Source organism: Tachypleus tridentatus, chromosome 11, assembly GCF_004210375.1.
Source record: "Tachypleus tridentatus isolate NWPU-2018 chromosome 11, ASM421037v1, whole genome shotgun sequence".
In the NCBI taxonomy this organism is placed as follows: domain Eukaryota; kingdom Metazoa; phylum Arthropoda; class Merostomata; order Xiphosura; family Limulidae; genus Tachypleus; species Tachypleus tridentatus.
In genome coordinates, this window is record NC_134835.1 from 78,329,091 (window position 1) to 78,346,713 (window position 17,623).

Here is a 17,623-nt window from a genome sequence, read left to right on the forward strand (position 1 = left end):
CATCTTGTGTGTCTTTACTTTCAGGAAACATTCCTGAAACTTGCTGATGCATTAACCTTTTGGTCGCTTTTTTTTTATGCTAGAATGACAGTTTGTGATGGACGAGTGCATTTATGGATGGTACTGTTGGTTTACCAGCATATGTTCACTTTATCCTTACTACTCAATATACTCTTGTAGGCCATAGCTATCAGTATTTCCTTTGGTGGTACTATCACTGTTTGTTCTTTTTTTTCATCTATCCCCTGGAGAGAGTTGTGATCAGTCATACCTTAATGGTATTATGAAACTGTTGTCTTCTCCTTTTTCATATAGGAAGACTAATGAACACAATCCCCTCTGGGGTGGTGCTGATATTGATGGGAAGAGTCATTCTTTGGAAGATGTACTCTCAGATCACATGTATGTCATTAGTACAGGTTCTTTTTGTACATTTTCATGTGCATAGTCATTCTTCTGCTTCTGTTGATCTATCTTTTTCCATCACTTTTCTTTGAGGGTTGACTTTAATCCATAGGGCAGTGCTCATTTTTCTGTAGTTATGAGAGAGATTGGCTATGGTTGATGCCACCCAATCTTAGTGCTGCAGTGGAAGCTGGACCAATCTGAGTGACTCTTACCTTTTTTTTGGAGGTCGATCATGCTGTTGTTAGTCTACCATCTATTAATCACTGCGTGGAAGCTGTAATTATTTGTGTTGTCAAACAGCTGTTTGTTCTATATCTGAAACCTTTGTTTCTCATGGTATTCTTGTCTGGGATACATTTTGCAGGTATCACATTGCTTTTCAGCAAGCTTGTGCCCTTGCTAGGCAGGTCAAGACATCAAAGCCAAAAGGAATCTTGGTTTAAGTTTACAACTAACATCTCTTCTGCTACCAAGTCCAAAATCATGAGACAAGATTTGGGAGTTCAGGGGGTGGTATGCTTCCCATCCTTTATTTTTCTTGCTCTTCAATGGCCAGGAAGATGCTGAACATTGCCAGTACTCTCAGCAAGTACTTTGCTTATCTTTCTAGCACCTTTGTCTCTTTCCTTGCTTTCTTGTCATTGAGCTTAAGGCAGTGATTACATCTTTCTTTTAAAGCCAGTTGTCTCTATGACTATAATTGCCCCTTTTATGCTGGTGGAACTCCATCTCTCTCTTTATTGGTCTGGCAGTATATTGATCAGACTTGATGTTGTCCACTTGTAGATGCTGTGCTATCTCTTCTGCCTATATTGCTTTTGTGTGTTTTTAACTTGTTCTGACAGAAAATTTTTTTATTCTGATACTTGATGCAAGGCTGTTGTTCTACTTTTCTTAAGCCTGGGAAGGATCAATGAATTCTTCTAATTATTGTCCAATTGCTTTGATTGACTGTCTGCAAGATCTTAGAATGATTAATGTTTGTATTTTTGTGGTCCCTTGGATCATACAACCTCCTTTTGCTCACCCAGTGTGGGTTCCACCAATAGCATTCAGCTGTGGATCATCTGATTTGACTCAATATTGATCAGGAAAGCCTTTCTTAAGATAAAACATTTTTTTCTGTCTTTTTATTGATCCTAAAGGTTCATGATGCAATGTGGAGGTGCAACATTTAGTAGGACCAGATTCAAGTGGGTTGCATGGTCATTTGTGCATTTTTATTTGTAATTTTTTTTAACTCAGTAGGAGATTTTAAGTCCATGTGGGCTTTACTTTTACTCATTCTTTCACATGGGGTTGAGTTTTGAGTGTCTCACTTTTCAGTATCAAGATCAGTGCTATGAATACACAACTTCCTCCTGTTTCAAGTTAGCTCTATGTTGATGCTTTCCACATTGTGTTAGTTGCCATATATGAAGCTTGAGAAGTAGCTTCAGACTGCTATCAATTGCTTGTTGCAGTGGACCACAGCAAATAGTTTTCTTTTCTTTTTCCATAATTGTTTGTATGCATTTTGCCACCAGTGAGGTTTACACCCTGATCCGAAGCTGTCTTAATGTTTTTGGGCTTATCTCTGACTGCAAGCTTACTTTCCTTCCTTACATAAAGCAACTACATGTCAAATGTACTAGGACACTGAAAATCTTCTCTTCCACCTTAAGATATATTGTGCCCTTTCTAGATCCAAATGGGATTATGGGTTTTCTGTCTATGGTTTTGCTAGGTCCTCAGCCTCAAATACTGGACCCCATTTCTCTTTGCACAGGGGCTTTCCACATTTCTCTATTCTAGAGTTTGTATACTGAGTCCTATTAATCTCTGCTTTTTGCAGCTTTCTTTGCAGAAATACTAATTGGCTTTAATTCTTATCGCAGCATCTCACCTGCAGCTGTATCTGGCTGATTTGTGTCTGTCATTGGATGATGTTATTTCCACTGATCAGCCCATACTGTCATGGCTTGTTACTATTTCTATCTGTAACCTTTCCTTGAGTCATCTGATGAAGGTAGATACTCTAGTATGGAATTACTGTCTTCTCTTTGTTGAACATCATTTGAACTATTTTTCTATTTGTTTTTCTAATGGTTTCAAATTGTGACTGTTGGCTCCATCATGGTTTGTTGTGGCTTGTAGGTTGCTTGTAGGATCCCATCTACTGTTTGGGTTCAATGCTGAGTTATATGTTATTTCTCTTACTTAGATCATTGTGAAGCTATACAGTACACTGATTGTACTATTTACACTGACTCTTGGCTCTGTTGGCCCTACAGTTGCTTCACATTAGTTCTCATTGATATTCAGCAACAAATGGCCCATTTTTCTACATCTGTTAATATCCAGTTTTTCTGGCCTGGCCATATCTGTATCCATGGGAACAAGCTTGCAGTTAATTTGGTCTGCTCTGGTGCTCTCATTGTGTACCTGTTGTACCAGGTTAAGTTCACAGCAGTGGACATCTTAGCTGAATCAAAATTTTCTGAAGTTTTTAAAATCTCGCAACTTGCATTTCATAAATGATTTGCAAAGAAATGTGATTTCTTTCAGTGCTTGTTAAGAGAAGTAAAATTGCAGGTGTTTTGAGTAGGTAAATGAAAAAAAAAATTGTATTGGATTTTTTTTCATTGGATTTACTTGATATAGTTACATGACTGAATATTGTTTTATATGTATTGCATATTTGGAAAGGCTTTAGGGATCATACTTTGAACCTAAAATAATTATGACAGTATTGTTGGTTTAAAACATTTTAATAAAAATATAAAATAATTTTTTTTTATAGTCTTCTCTTAATGTACTGGGTATTGGTATACTTAATAATCAGTGAACTGTTATGTTTTATGTATAAATTGCATACAGTTTGATTGCCTGAACAAGGATTTTAAATCACCCTTTACTTATAGGTGCATTACAATCATTTGTTTCTTAATAATCTGGGAATGAAATGGACTTTTGTATGTTCTTCTGTGTGAGCTGTTAATCTTGTTGGTGAATCCAATGTGGCCTTAAACCTTTCAAGATATATATGCACCACATTTGAGGTTTTTATATATGTGCAATCAGTCCTCATACCTAAAGAAATACTTCCAAGCATATTTCAATTTGATGTGAGGATATGCATATTGGAATAATTTTTCTAATCAAAATATTTATCTTTTAAATAACAATTATTATTTTGTATAAATCATTCCAATTAGGTTGGCTAGGATGACTTACTTAATAACAAGTTATACTTCTGGAGAAAGGTATTTTTTAGTTTTGTAATATTTACTTGCTGTTGAAAACAAAACAATTCTTATTTAATCACTGATCTATATACCAATCAGAAATATTTTAGGGATGATATGAAACTCAAATTTTATATACTGGTTTAAAATGAAAACATTTTTCAAGCCAATATTTATCATTATTGAATGAGCCAAGAGTGCAGTTCATTTATTGTTAAACTTGTGTTAGTGATGCTACGACTGTGTATTGGTTTATTTTAACAAGTTCTATCAAAGCAGATTTGATATCCAATTAGGCTATTTGTTAATGTTTCATGCTCTGGTAGATTTGATTTGAAAAACCTTCCATCAAAAGCACCTCTCTGTAGTTACACTTCCAGCTTTTAGTTGGTAAATGTGACAATAACAGTGCAGGTTGTCATATGGAAGAAAAACAACACTTCAATGTGTGTGAGACAAGACAAGGACCTCTTTCTTAATGTCTGGTTGTCTGGTCTCAGTTGTTGATGTTACATGATTTCTGAACCTGATTCTGTATGAACTATATAAGCCAGGCTACTTCCAAAGTATATGGAGACACAGGTGTAGTTAGACTTAATACATAAATGTATTGTCACATATGCATGCTGTGGTAGGAGTTACACAATTTCTATATATTTTATTAATGCAAAATTCCTTTTCACTTCACTGTGCAGACATTCAAAGATGTACATTTATAGGTTGATTCTCATATGGTATGAAGTCAAAGGATACAACAATAATAACCCTTTTGTTAACAAGCTGGGTGAATTCCACCCAACTTGTAACTGCAAAGGTGTCCGTGAGAATTTTATTTTTGATAATATATGCATATATTTACAAACTTTTCTACATTAGTAATAAATGTTAAAAAGCATTTGTACACAAAATATAAGGCTTTTAATTGAGGTATTTTATAGATTTACTTGTGAATTGTTTTCTTTCAGAATTTTGACTAGGCTGGTCTGTCACAAATGTAACACTTATGAGCTTTTTAAGTTATTTTAGTCTTTAAAATTTACCCAGGGAGTGGATTTACAGATAATTAATTGGCATCTTTTTATCTGTATATTTTTTTTTAAAAATGCTTCATAAAAAATTTAAGGTTAATATGAGAAACTACAATAAAATTATTCAATACATTTGTGAGAATAGGTTGAAAGGGAAACTGCACATTTGCAGATATAACAGGCATATTTTTAAGGTTTGGAGCAGAATGTAGGGCTTTTGTGTCCAAAGTTTTTTGTTGGATTTTCTTGTATGCCAAGAGTTTGTTTTGAACATCATGCTTTTTTATATTTGGTTTTTGAAAATGCTTTAAATAGAAATCATATCTGAATAATGAACTCTTTCTCAGTTGGGTACTTATTTAAACACTTTTACACCAGTCACTGTTACATTCAGAATTTAAATAAACATCTTAAATTACCAATGTATTTAAATGAAATTGGCATTATACTGTATGATTCAAAGTTTTATATAAGTTTTAAGTCTTATTCCAAAGAAACATTTAAAGTACATAAACTTCATATGCATTGTAAAGTGAACAGTGAGCTGTGAAAATTTTTACTTTGGCACCTGGTATCTTTAGTAATACAGTGACAGTTGTGTAAAGGTACATCTGCCTTGACTCCAAGATTCTTGTATAATCTTTTGATTTGTACATTTGAAAGTTCCCTACAGGAATACATGCAGTTGAAACAAGTATTTTTTTCCAACCCCTGACAGGTGCTGTGTCCACCTTCAACAAATTTCTAGCCTACCATTAGACATTACATACACATTTGCTCATTAGAAATAACTCTTTATGCCAATGAGTATGGAGTGGAAATTCTGACAATGGAAATTTTATATTGTGCATTTATTGTCACAGATGACATAATTGACTGTAGAATTGTTGGCTGCTTGATCAACTATAGCACTTAAGGTTGTTTCTTTCCTAAATGTTTTACAGAAATACTGTTTAAATGGTATTTAGATATTAATATTGTATTTTAATTATATATTAATGTTTTAAAATGCATAATTAAAAGGTTTAAATATTTTTAAATATACATTATATTTTGCATAGTTCTCTAGGCTTTACGGTATTGTGTTGCACAAGTTTTGCTGCATGTCTGCTAGAGATACTGTAATATGCATCTGCCTTGTCAATGAGTAATAAATGGTAAAGAAGAAAGGTAAATAAAACATTGACAATTAACTAATGTGAAAAGGGGAAACCTGGAATTGAGAATATAACCAAAAATATCTACAGATATTCTAAAAAACAATTAAAGCCTATATTTTTTTTCTCTTTCCTAGTTTTAATTATTTCATTGCATATTGTTTATGATGAGTACTTTGTGGTAGAGAAATTTGAAAAAAACACACTTGATATTCACATACTGCTGTAGAAGTTATGCAAATGAAATATAAAAGTATGTTTATATTTAAAGTTGTCTCACTTGAACTATTTACAGTTTAGGTAAATATGTTTATCACACAATATAAAATAATGACTGTGCACAAGATACTTGTCAACTTTAACAAAATTTTGCTAGTTTTTGTGAGGAATGTGGTTACTGTAGTTTTGTTGCAAAAATGTATTTCCCTGATTGAACAGATGTTTATTATGTCTACCCCTACATTTGGCTTGATATATTATGAAGTTTCAATGAAAGTTAAATTTTGATTATTTTAAGATCTTAATATTATATTGTGAATGATCCCAGTTAAGACATTTTATTCAGATGAAACTTGTTCATTGTAGTTTCTCAGAAAAGTAATTTCTGTTGATCATTTTGTAATTGTTTTAATCTAGAATTTTTGATAATTTTCTGAACTGTGAAAACTAAAGTGAAAAAATCAAACTTTAAGGTTATCGTGCTGGTTTCTTAGCACACTTGTTCATTGTGGATAATTGTATTCGTGTTTGTTGCCATAGAGTAATTGAATAAATATAAGGTCTAAAAAGTAATGCTAATACATTCCAAGTTTTGATACTAAAACTTAAAGCACAAATAAATAATTGTTAATACATATTTAAAAAAGTCATCAACATTGTTTCATGCAAGATTCTGAGTGTAGAAGGTTGCTGTAATTTTGAACAAGATTGTTTCACTTGCTGCTATGGAGTTGGTTTTGTGATCTCTATTTGAGATGAATGGCATACCTAGACTAACTATCAGGAAATAGCAAATATAAGGATAGTCACCCTCACCATAAGGAGAATGAAATATAAAAAAATTGTATAATCTTAATTGTACCAAAGATAATATACAAGTTGAGTCACTCAAAGTTGATTTAAATATATTTCTACATTATTCAATAATCTTAGTTTTACATTCATGTAAGAAGACTAAAGTCACTACCATGCTCTTCAAACCAATTTTGTGTAACACCAGTAGGTGGGATTATATTACTTTCTTGGAAGAGCCCTTGCCTATTTTTAGATTTTTATACATACAAGATTTGTTATCATGGCATATGTTTTAAGCATTGATGTTTCAGTAACCTAATTTATTTTTAAACATGATTGTAGCACTAGTGACTTTACATGGAAAAAATATTTACTTTTATTTGCAAGGTTTTTGTTTCATTTATCCATATGCCAACATTTTTATACTTTCAGCATCACCACTTTCATTTTGTTTTCGTCAGGACATAATGATTAATGTTTGTTTCAACTTGCTCTCAAATGACACTGGAGCACCAATATGAATCATACAGGGAAATACTGCTTTAAATATTTGTAAACTAATTATCTAGTGTTTTTACTGCTGATTTTTATCCGTAGGGGAAAGTGCTTTATGCTAAGTTTCAAAATGTAAAAGTTTTCTTTGTTAGTTTTGTTTATCGTAGTTAGAACTCGGGCTTGTCTCACTCCTTACCTAAAGTGTCTGCATACAACCTAGCTTCTCAAGACTACAGCTTCAACTCATTTTACTGGTTGTCAGGGTGGGTCAGTCAGACAGATTTGTAATATTTAGCTTTACTTTTTCTATGTGTAACAAAAATTTAGCATATTGGATTTTTAATGTTTAATAATAGTATAGGAAGGCCATGAGCAGTGGGACAGTGTAGAATTTCAGTCCAGGCACTTGTATTCTAGATTAGATTAGTATAATTGATTACTTATGAACATTGATTCACATCCTGTAAATTAATTAAATAATTGAAATTAGGGTTTTCTGTTATTTTTTTCAGTTAGTATAGCTATCTATTTAATACAAATTCATATTTCTGATCATTTTTTTAATCCTCATTTGTCAGATAATTTTAGTGTTGTGACTCAAAAGTAGTAAACAGAATGTTTCTGATTTAGTCCTATATTTGACTACCAAAGTTTCATAGAATAATAGAGTAGAATAAATGTGATTAATTATTAAAACAGTTTCCACCACAGCTGATTATTTTTTTAACTTTTGTGAAGTAATTGAAAAAGTCATTAAATTTATTTATAAATATTTGAAGTGAAAACAAAATTCCCACATAAAAGGGATATATATAGGTATTAACATTTAATATATTAAATAATTGAAACGGTTACATTTTTAGAAATGAATAACATCGATAGTAACAGTTTACAATGTGCTAGCAAGAAAAATAAACTAAACTATTTACTTTTGCTTTTAAAAATCAAGTTTGTGGCCTAGTTATGTGAAAATAATGTAATTGATTTTGTATCCTTCAAAACCGAGACTTCAGTTATTTGTTATCTCTCGTGTCTTGTTGAACATTTAATTTCATTGAAATAACAGACATGAAATGTTTAAAAAGGTTTTGTGAAAAGTGTTAAGTCATTTGTTTCATTTTTAGGTAACTGAAATTAGATTAGTGAATTTGCTTGTGTTATTTCCACACTAGAACAAAATTATTGAAAAATCATCTTACATTGTCATTTCTAGAGTAACTGGGAACAAGTTATTGATAACTTCGATGATATGAACCTTCGAGAAGAACTTTTACGAGGTATATATGCTTATGGTTTTGAGAAACCTTCAGCTATTCAACAGAGAGCCATTGTTCCATGTATCAAAGGTAAGGTTGTCTGCCAGATGTTAGTTGCAGTTAACTAAAGAATTCCAAATGATTTTGGTTATGTTGTGGGATTATTTTGAAATTAAATCACCCTTTGTATTTAGAATTAGAAAGCAAAACATGAAAATAGCCATTGTAGTCAAGGTGGTTCATATTTTAAATTTCTACATATAAATGCTTACTAATTAATATACTTAACTCTTTTTTAAAGGTTAGGTGCAATTCACCCAGCTTGTAAGCATGAATATATCTTTTAAGAGCAATTATGCTATGATATTTAATAATATATGCATATGTTTATAAACTTTTCCAGGTTCTTAATAAACATTAAAAGGCATTTATAAAAAAGATAGGATGTTTTTGTTTTATATTTTAGCTTTTAAATTTCAGTAATATGAGTACCTGATTTGTTCAAAACTAGACTTTTTTGACATCACAAATCTAATTTGAACCAGTGCTTTATTTGACTTACCACATGACATAAATTCAGTTTTTAGGTGTATTTTTTAAATATTTACTTTTAAGTCAAGAAATTAAATGTATAATAAATAGTTATAATCTAGTTTTATATTGAATTTAATGACAAGTTCATAAAATAGTAGTTGAATAAAATTTTGAATGTGAGTAAACATGACAATATCTTGTACTTGTGAACAGTACAGTGGAGCTAAGCACTGTATGGTTTACAACTTGTTTAACCCTGCTGTCATGGGTCAAAGGCCATGTCAATGTGTTTGACTCATCTAAAATTTTATTAAACTACTATTTTATGAATGCATGTGAATAACTTTTCTACTAAATTGTGGATTATAATTCTAATTTCAGTATTATACATTAATTAATTTCTTAATTTAAAAGTGAATATAATATAGACTGTACCTAAATATTGATTAGTGTGTGTGTGCATGCCAGGTGGCATGTTGAATGCATTGTTGGTTCAAGTTGGATGTTTGTCCAAATATAAAGTCTGTAGTTTCTTATGAATTAAATACTCGTGTTACCAATATTGATAAGATAAAATATAACTTCTATTTTCTGAGATATTACTGTTTTTATTGAATCAAAGTAATCTTGCCCATCTATTTATGTTTGAAAATATTTGCTTAAATACATCTATTTTTCCCAGTAACTTTTGTATAACAAATCAAAAGCTCAGTGTCTACCTATTAGCTTTCTTGGCCTTTTTGAAGTATTTGGCAAAGTTAGTTTTTATTCTGCATTCCAAGTAATAAGATGGTAGCGAGCTTGAAGTTTTTTTTAAGACCCAAATACAGCTTAGTTACTGAGTTTGATAAATTTATAATGGAATTCTGTTTTACCCATATAACTTATAGTATTTAATTATTTCAAAATGTGTATAAACCTACAAAAATTGTTTCCGATCCTTCACATGTGAAATTTGGCAAGGTTTACGAACTCTCAACAAGCAGCAAACGAGTACAGTCTTTAACTAGAAAGAATTGTATGCTGTACTTTATTTACTGTTCTACGGTTTAAGAAAATTAATTGAAGCTTAAGAATTTATTTTTAAATAGTTATATCTATTAAGACTGACATGTCTATTTTACAAAATACTGATCCAATAAAAGTCAGGGCAGGTTCCTTTTTAAAGGCCTGTCACAACTAAAAGGTCAGTACACTGTGCGTGCCTGCGCGTGATGTTTAATTTTATGAGAGTTTAAGTTAAACATTTCTGTTGTGTAGATGGTTGTTACAAGATTGGTCAAATTGACCTAACTGGTACAGAGATAAGATGGTGAAAACAACAGATAAAATAGTTTTTTTATTTAAAAATATTTGATAATTATCTGAAGGTTGTAAACATTTTCATTGTCATTTGTAGGAACTAGTAGCATTATTATATCATTCATGAGGTTATAAAATATTTTTCAGTATTTATACATCATTTAAGTACAGTTATGTACCTAGTAAATGTTAACTTTTAGTTGAAATAAAAATAATTTTTAGATATGTTGATCACAAACTTCTTATTTGGCAATGCTACTAAAGCATTATTTATTTCTTCAAAAACATATTTACAATTTCATGACTTGCTGCATTATTACCTGTTGAATATTTTATAGCTAAGTGTATCAGTTTGTCATACTTATTCCAAAACGTACAGTTGTACAGTTTTGGCACTATTCATTATATGTTGAAGTGAATGTAATAGATAATTTAACAAGTACTAAACTATTTTCATACACTGCTATAAATTGAAATTCACTTCCTGAAAACTACTACTTGGCCACACACTTTAATGATTCTTAAATGTTAATTATTAATTAAAACTATGAACATAATTTCCATATACCATCAATATGTTATAATGAATACACTGTTAAATGTAAATGACTTATTACAAGTTGTTTACAAGTATTTCATATTCTCAATTATGGCCCACAAACCTTCCTTCAAAAGCACCTCTCTATAGTCACACTTCCAGGTGGCAGATGTGACAATAACAGTGCAGGTTGTCAAATGGAAGAAAAACAACACTTCAGTATGGGTGAGACAAGACAAGGACCTCTTTCTTAATGTCTAGTTGTCTGGTCTCAATCACTGATGTTACATGATTTCTACACCTGATTCTGTAAGAACTATATCAGCCACACTACTTTCAAAGTGTATAGAGACAGAAGGGTAATAAGACTTAATACATAAATGTATTGTCACATAGGCATGCTGTGGTACGAGTGACACATTTTCTATATATTTTGTTATTGCAAAATTTCTTTTGACTTGACTTTGCAACTATTCAAAGATGTACATTTGTAAGGCAATTCTCAAAGGATACAGCAGTAACCCTTTCATTAGGAGTTAGGTGGAAATCCACCCAGCTTTTTAACCACAATGGTGTCCATGAGAGTAATTATTCTATTTTTGATAATCTATGCATATATTTATAAAATTTTCTAGGTTAGTAATAAACATTAAAAGGCATTTGTACACAAAATATAACTCTTAATTAAGGCTTAAAATATTTTAAAGATTTACTCAAATTTTTTTTCAGAATGTTGACAAGGCAACATGAGTAATTTACATTTTAATATTAAAAGCTCTTTTATGCATGGAAAAACTTGCAAGTTTCACATAATTATCAAATGTTTTTAAGGAAAAAACAATTTTATCTGTTATTTTCACAATCAAATTGGGATATCTGTACGTGTTTGAGAGATTTGACCAATATCATAACCACCATAAACAATTAGGATGTATTTATCAATTATGCTTTGTTTTTTCTGTCTAGAATGAGTGCAAATTATAACTCAAATGTTTAATCTAACTAGCTTGTGTCATAACATATACTGCTTTGAATTTAGCTCTCCTTTTTTCATGATTTTCTGAAAATTAGGATACATATTAAAATTGAGGTTGATATATTTCACTCTTCGAAAGTCTCCAAACATCATTTTCCTCAAACAAAGGTTTTCAAAAAACATTTGCATTAACAAGCAGATTGGACTATATTAAAAAGAACTTAGCCTAGAAAGACAAATGCATACAAAACATCAAATTTGCTGATGTTAGTGCCTCTAGCAGTGTAATTGGATATCACCATCTTCAGTCTTTGACTTTTCTGTTGTTCAGATGCAATTTTGTGTTTTTTTACCCAGGGAAAAGCATTTTACACACAATGCCAAATTTAAGTTATTTTGTGCACTGTGAATGGATTGGGAATTGGTGGTGTATGAAATCAAAGTTGTTTTTTTTTTGCAAGAAACATAGTCATTTTCTGGTTCCAGAAAAGGAAGATATCGTGAAATTGATGCTGCTATTTTAACGTATTTCAGAGATCTATAAAATAACAAACTGCCTGTAAAGAGAGAGAGATCGTAATGTTGAAAGCAGAAGAATGTGTAGGAAATAGTGGTATTTGGTGGTTATGATAAGTTAAGAGTTGGTGTTATGCTGTGTGTAACTACAGATGGAAATAAATTACCACTGTATGTCTCTCTCTCTCTCTCTCACACACACACACACACACACACACACACACACACACACATGGATGACATCGCAGTTAATGGAAGAGTGGTCTAGATGTGTATGGGAATGTCGGCAATGTCAGTCTGGTGCATTATTAAAGCAACAGAGCATGCTTGTAGTGGATTCATTTTGTGGTCACTTATGGTAAAATCAAGAGTAGGTTAAGAAATAAAACCAGTGATCTGGTGGAATGACAGGTCACTTACAACCTTTTGATGCCCATTAACAAGTGATTTCAAAGATTGTATCTATAAGCATTATGATGCTTGGCTAAGTAAAGACAGTCATGCACACTGGCAAAATAACTGCCTCAGCATCAACAGTGAAGTGGAATTTAAGAGCTTAAAAGTGTTGGACAATATTATTAGAAAATTATTTTTGAAATGTTATTTATTCAATGCAGAAGATAGAACACAAGATGACATTCTTTGGGACAATAATGAATCAAGCAGTGAAAATGCTTCAGCTTCAGAATATAACAGTGAGTCAGTAGAAACATTGGAGTGGCATTCTGATTAAATAATGCAGGAAGAAACATTATTGTAATGAAAATTTTAAATTTCTTGTATATTTTATTTCATTTTAAATTAACATTTTTAATTTATTAACACTTGAAAATTGTTTACTCCTTCCTAATGATCCGAAACTTTCTGAAAATTCCTTTTTGAAAGTGGTGCGCATCATTAGAGGGTATTTTATATTCGACGTAGTAAGGTATTTCATTTTTATTGTATCAATTTTTCAGCCATTGCTGGCTAAGATACAAGTTACAATGATGTGGCACATGCAGTTTTTATCATATCTAAGAATATAAAACTGACCTTTAGTCTTTACAACATGGCCTGTTATGGCTTTGTATTAATGGGCTAGTATTTTGTAAAATCACATTTCAGTTGTAGTACATTATATGTGTATATACACTTACTATTTATAACTAAACATTTTGAATTTATTTTTAATAACAGTAAAAAAAATTAAAACAAACTATTCTCGTTATGACCTTGTTTTGTTTTAGGTTAGGCTTTACGAAATGTGGCACAGGGGGGGATGTGAAATACATTTTTCAGGTTGTGTGTGTATGTGTATTTGAATAACCAAAAACATACCATATTAATACCCTAAGTTCATTATAATTATAGGTTAAAAAGAAATGAAATTTTGAATGGGCTAAAGACAACTTACTAATGTGAAGGTTTGTTTCAAAAGAAACATGCCACTATTATATTTATAAATGGTTGGGAAAAACCACTAGGAACATTTTGAGCTTTTGACTATTTTCCAAATAGTAATGGAAAAAAAATTTAAATGCAAGTCAACAAATGCAAGAATATGGCTTTTGATCCGTGATCCTTCACAGTAAGGTTAATTGGTTGTTGGAATAATCTAAAACAGTAATAACTAGAAATAATAATTTTGATTTATTTAATTGCAATATTCAGTAGTCATGTAGTTTATGACGGATGTAATCACTGCTCTTAGGTAATTGATTAAATCGCCCAGCGGTGTGTGAAGTGAGTGGGGAGTGTGTAGGAGATCCTTCAGTTATAAACACTGGTATTTTATAACATATAAACAGTGAATTAGATGATTTAATAAATGGTATTTGGATTTTTGCCAAGATTGAAATGTAAGGTGTTAATATTGATTTTTAATTTTGTGGTGTTTCTAAGATTATATGATTGATTAAACTTAATTGAAATGACAAATTTTGGTATTTTAATAGTAAAGTAAGGGAATGCCTACAATTTCAGTGTTTATGAAACTTGTCTAGTACTTTTGCTGTAAAATAGCAATATTGAAAGTTTTAAACAAAAATCTTAACCAGAAACTTAGAGGAAAAGTTTAAATGTGAATGTGTAAACTAACTTCCTGTTGCATGTGACTGTGGTAAGAGTAAAAAACTGAACAGTATGGGATTCTTCAGCTTCCATTTAAACCTAAGCTTGCATAAATTTTTGTCCTTGAAATTTAAGTTTGGAGTGTTAACTTTAAAATTTACAGATACACTCAAATACAACTGCTCGAGTATCTCCATTTTTTCACTATTATGTACTTAAAGTTTATTAGTTTACTGCTGGATTGGTAATTAGTAAATCTAAAAGCTGTTTTTATTAAACAATTTTAGTAAAATTCAGTTGTAAAACTTAAATCATTGAACTAGTTGTGGAACATTTAATTAGGGAAAGGCTATCACTGTTTACAGAATATAGTTGTTTTCCATCAAAACTGTTAGTAAATCTTGTACAAAATTTCATTTTATGTACTGTAAAAGGATTTACTCTTGCTTTGTCTTAATTATTTATGACCATCTTTATTTTTTATATAAGTAAAAGGAGAGAAATGACTAGGGAAGTGTGGGGTAAAGTGTATAAAACAAAAACCATTGAACCCAGAAGGTTGACATTTCTGTTTGATCCTTTCTTCACACCTAATGAAAGATTTACTTTGAATTATGTGTTTATTGTTAAAGTACAAAAGTTGTCATCAAAAAGATTTTAAAACCCTATTAGCTTTATGGCTTTTGGTATGTGTGTGGTTTGTTTTTGTGAAAGTTGTATTTAGTAAGTGTAATTTCAGAAGCATAAAGTGTAGCTTCCACATGTATGCCCACACACACACGGATGACATCACAGTTAATGGAAGAGTGGTCTAGATGTGTATGGGAATGTCGGCAATGTAAGCATATAGAAAACTCAAAGTACTCTTTGCAAAATCTTGTGGACACAATTAGAATTAACAAATATTTCCTGTTGAATATGCTACTCATATTTATTTTATTATTGCCAACTGTCATCAAATTGTTTTCATATTTGAACTTGCTTTTCAATGAAAGTAATTCTCATTTTCACTGTAATGTATTTTTTTGTTTTTGTAGGATTTGATGTCATAGCTCAAGCACAGTCTGGAACTGGAAAAACAGCAACTTTTGCTGTTGCTATATTACAGCAAATTGACATAACTTTGCAAGAATGTCAAGCTTTAATTCTTGCCCCTACTCGGGAACTGGCTCAACAGGTTTGTGTACAAATCACCTAACCAGAAGTGATATTTTCTAGATTACTAATTCTAATACCTTACTTTAAAAATAAATTAGGATTACAATAAAGAACAAGAGTAGAATTTCTTCAACAGCTGCTCTTTAGCCCTAGGTAATATGACCATCTGTTGTAGAATTTCTTCAACAGCTGCTCTTTAGCCATAGGTAATATTATAAATTATTGATATAAAGTTTGTCATCCAACTTTATTTTTAACACTCCTACAAAAAGACTTTTCTAGTCATGATTTCTCCAAGCCCGTTCCCCTGGCTGTGGTTTCGCTAGATAGTAGATAGGGACAGTGGGAATCTCGTTAATCCATTCATTAATGGATTTAAATGGCAATTTCATTTAAATACAAAATTATTAGCCTAATATTAATAACCTTTCAAGTTACTCTGGGGCCTATTAGGCCCCACTTTTCGTAGGAGTGTTAAGAATTCAGTTATGTTGAGAAAACTTGCTTGTAGAGAAAAATGTATATGTAAAAACTGCTCGTTTGGGCTGAGAAAATATTTTATGTAGAGGAGCGAACAACGTTTCGTCCTTCTTTGGTCATTGTCAGGTCCACAAAGAAAGAAAGAGGTAACTGACCAGAAGCTGACCACATGTTTGAAAGGGGTTGTGTAACTGAGTGTTGGAATGTAGAGAGCATGCTTAGATGTGCTGTATACCATATATTCCCGACATCAGCAGAAAAATAACCAACATTTGGTAAAAACTAGTAACAAAATGACACCCCAGTTAATACCAAATTTATTCAAAAACCAGGCACAAAACTGAGGTCTATACTATGTAAAAACCACTGACAAACACCACACCAACATTATTTATAAAATACAATGTGATAATTGCCACGACTTCTATATTGGAGAAACAAGTAGAAAAATGGAAACCAGATTCAAAGAACATAAAAAGTCACCTTCACACGTTTTCGAACACTGCAAGTCAAATAAACGTAGAAAACACTCAAATACTAAATAAAGAAACACAAACAAATGCAAAATTAAAGAAGCCTTACATCAGACATGTAAAGAATTGTTACCTTTAAGTAACAACTTAAACCCAAAATAAACCAATACAAAGGAACACCTTTATACCTACATTAAAAATATAGTAATAAAATAAATAATATAAAATTATATATTCAAACATCTAAGCATGCCCTCTACATTCCGACACTCCGTTACACAACCCCTTTCAAACATGTGGTCAGCTTCCAGTCAGTTACCTCTTTCTTTCTTTGTGAACCTGACGATGACTGAAGAAGGTTCGAAACGTTGTTTGCTCCTCTGCGTAAAATATTTTCTCAACCCAAACAAGCCGTTTTTACATATATTTTTCATCATCAGGCATAACATATTTCAAAATCTGCCTCATTCAACACATCTCCATAGTATGTTTGACATATTTACTTTGTATTATGTATAACAATGTATTTTTGTTATAGAACCAATATTCTAGCTATTTATATGATCCAGTTATTTGTTTTTTCTTCATGAACATTTAGGGCCTAACATGGTTTGATTGTTTTGACATTTGACTTGCAATTGTTGGGTTGCAGGTTTTAATCCCATCTCTGAACGTACTTGCCTTTTCAGCCATGGTGTTGTTATAAGGTAATGATCAATCCCACTATTTGTTGATAAAGGGTAGCCCAGGAGTTGGTGGTGGGTAGTGTTGATTAATTGCCTTTCATGTAGGCTTAGCTCTTCAAAATTAGGGTCAGCTAGCTAGTGTAGCTATGCATGAAATTCAGAACAAACATTAATTTTCAGCTACAATGTCCTGCCACTTGATTCAACACCAAAACAATAACATGTATTTTAGTAATTTATCTTTGGTACTATGCTCCTCTAAAATTCATGTTTAATGGCTTTTTATTGGTCATAAGATATTTTTTAAAGAGTGCCATGTGATG

At 31.4% G+C, this 17,623-nt stretch overlaps 1 protein-coding gene across 1 annotated transcript in view; it reads left to right on the forward strand.

Moving 5' to 3' along the window:
• The window catches only part of LOC143232549 (eukaryotic initiation factor 4A-I-like), a 49,184-nt gene that overhangs the window by 12,730 nt on the left and 18,831 nt on the right, over positions 1 to 17,623 (forward strand). Inside the window, exons 3-4 of the mRNA XM_076468119.1 lie at positions 8,543 to 8,675; positions 15,541 to 15,680. Coding sequence (XP_076324234.1) covers positions 8,543 to 8,675; positions 15,541 to 15,680 — 273 coding nt within the window. The remainder of the gene's footprint in view (positions 1 to 8,542; positions 8,676 to 15,540; positions 15,681 to 17,623) is intronic.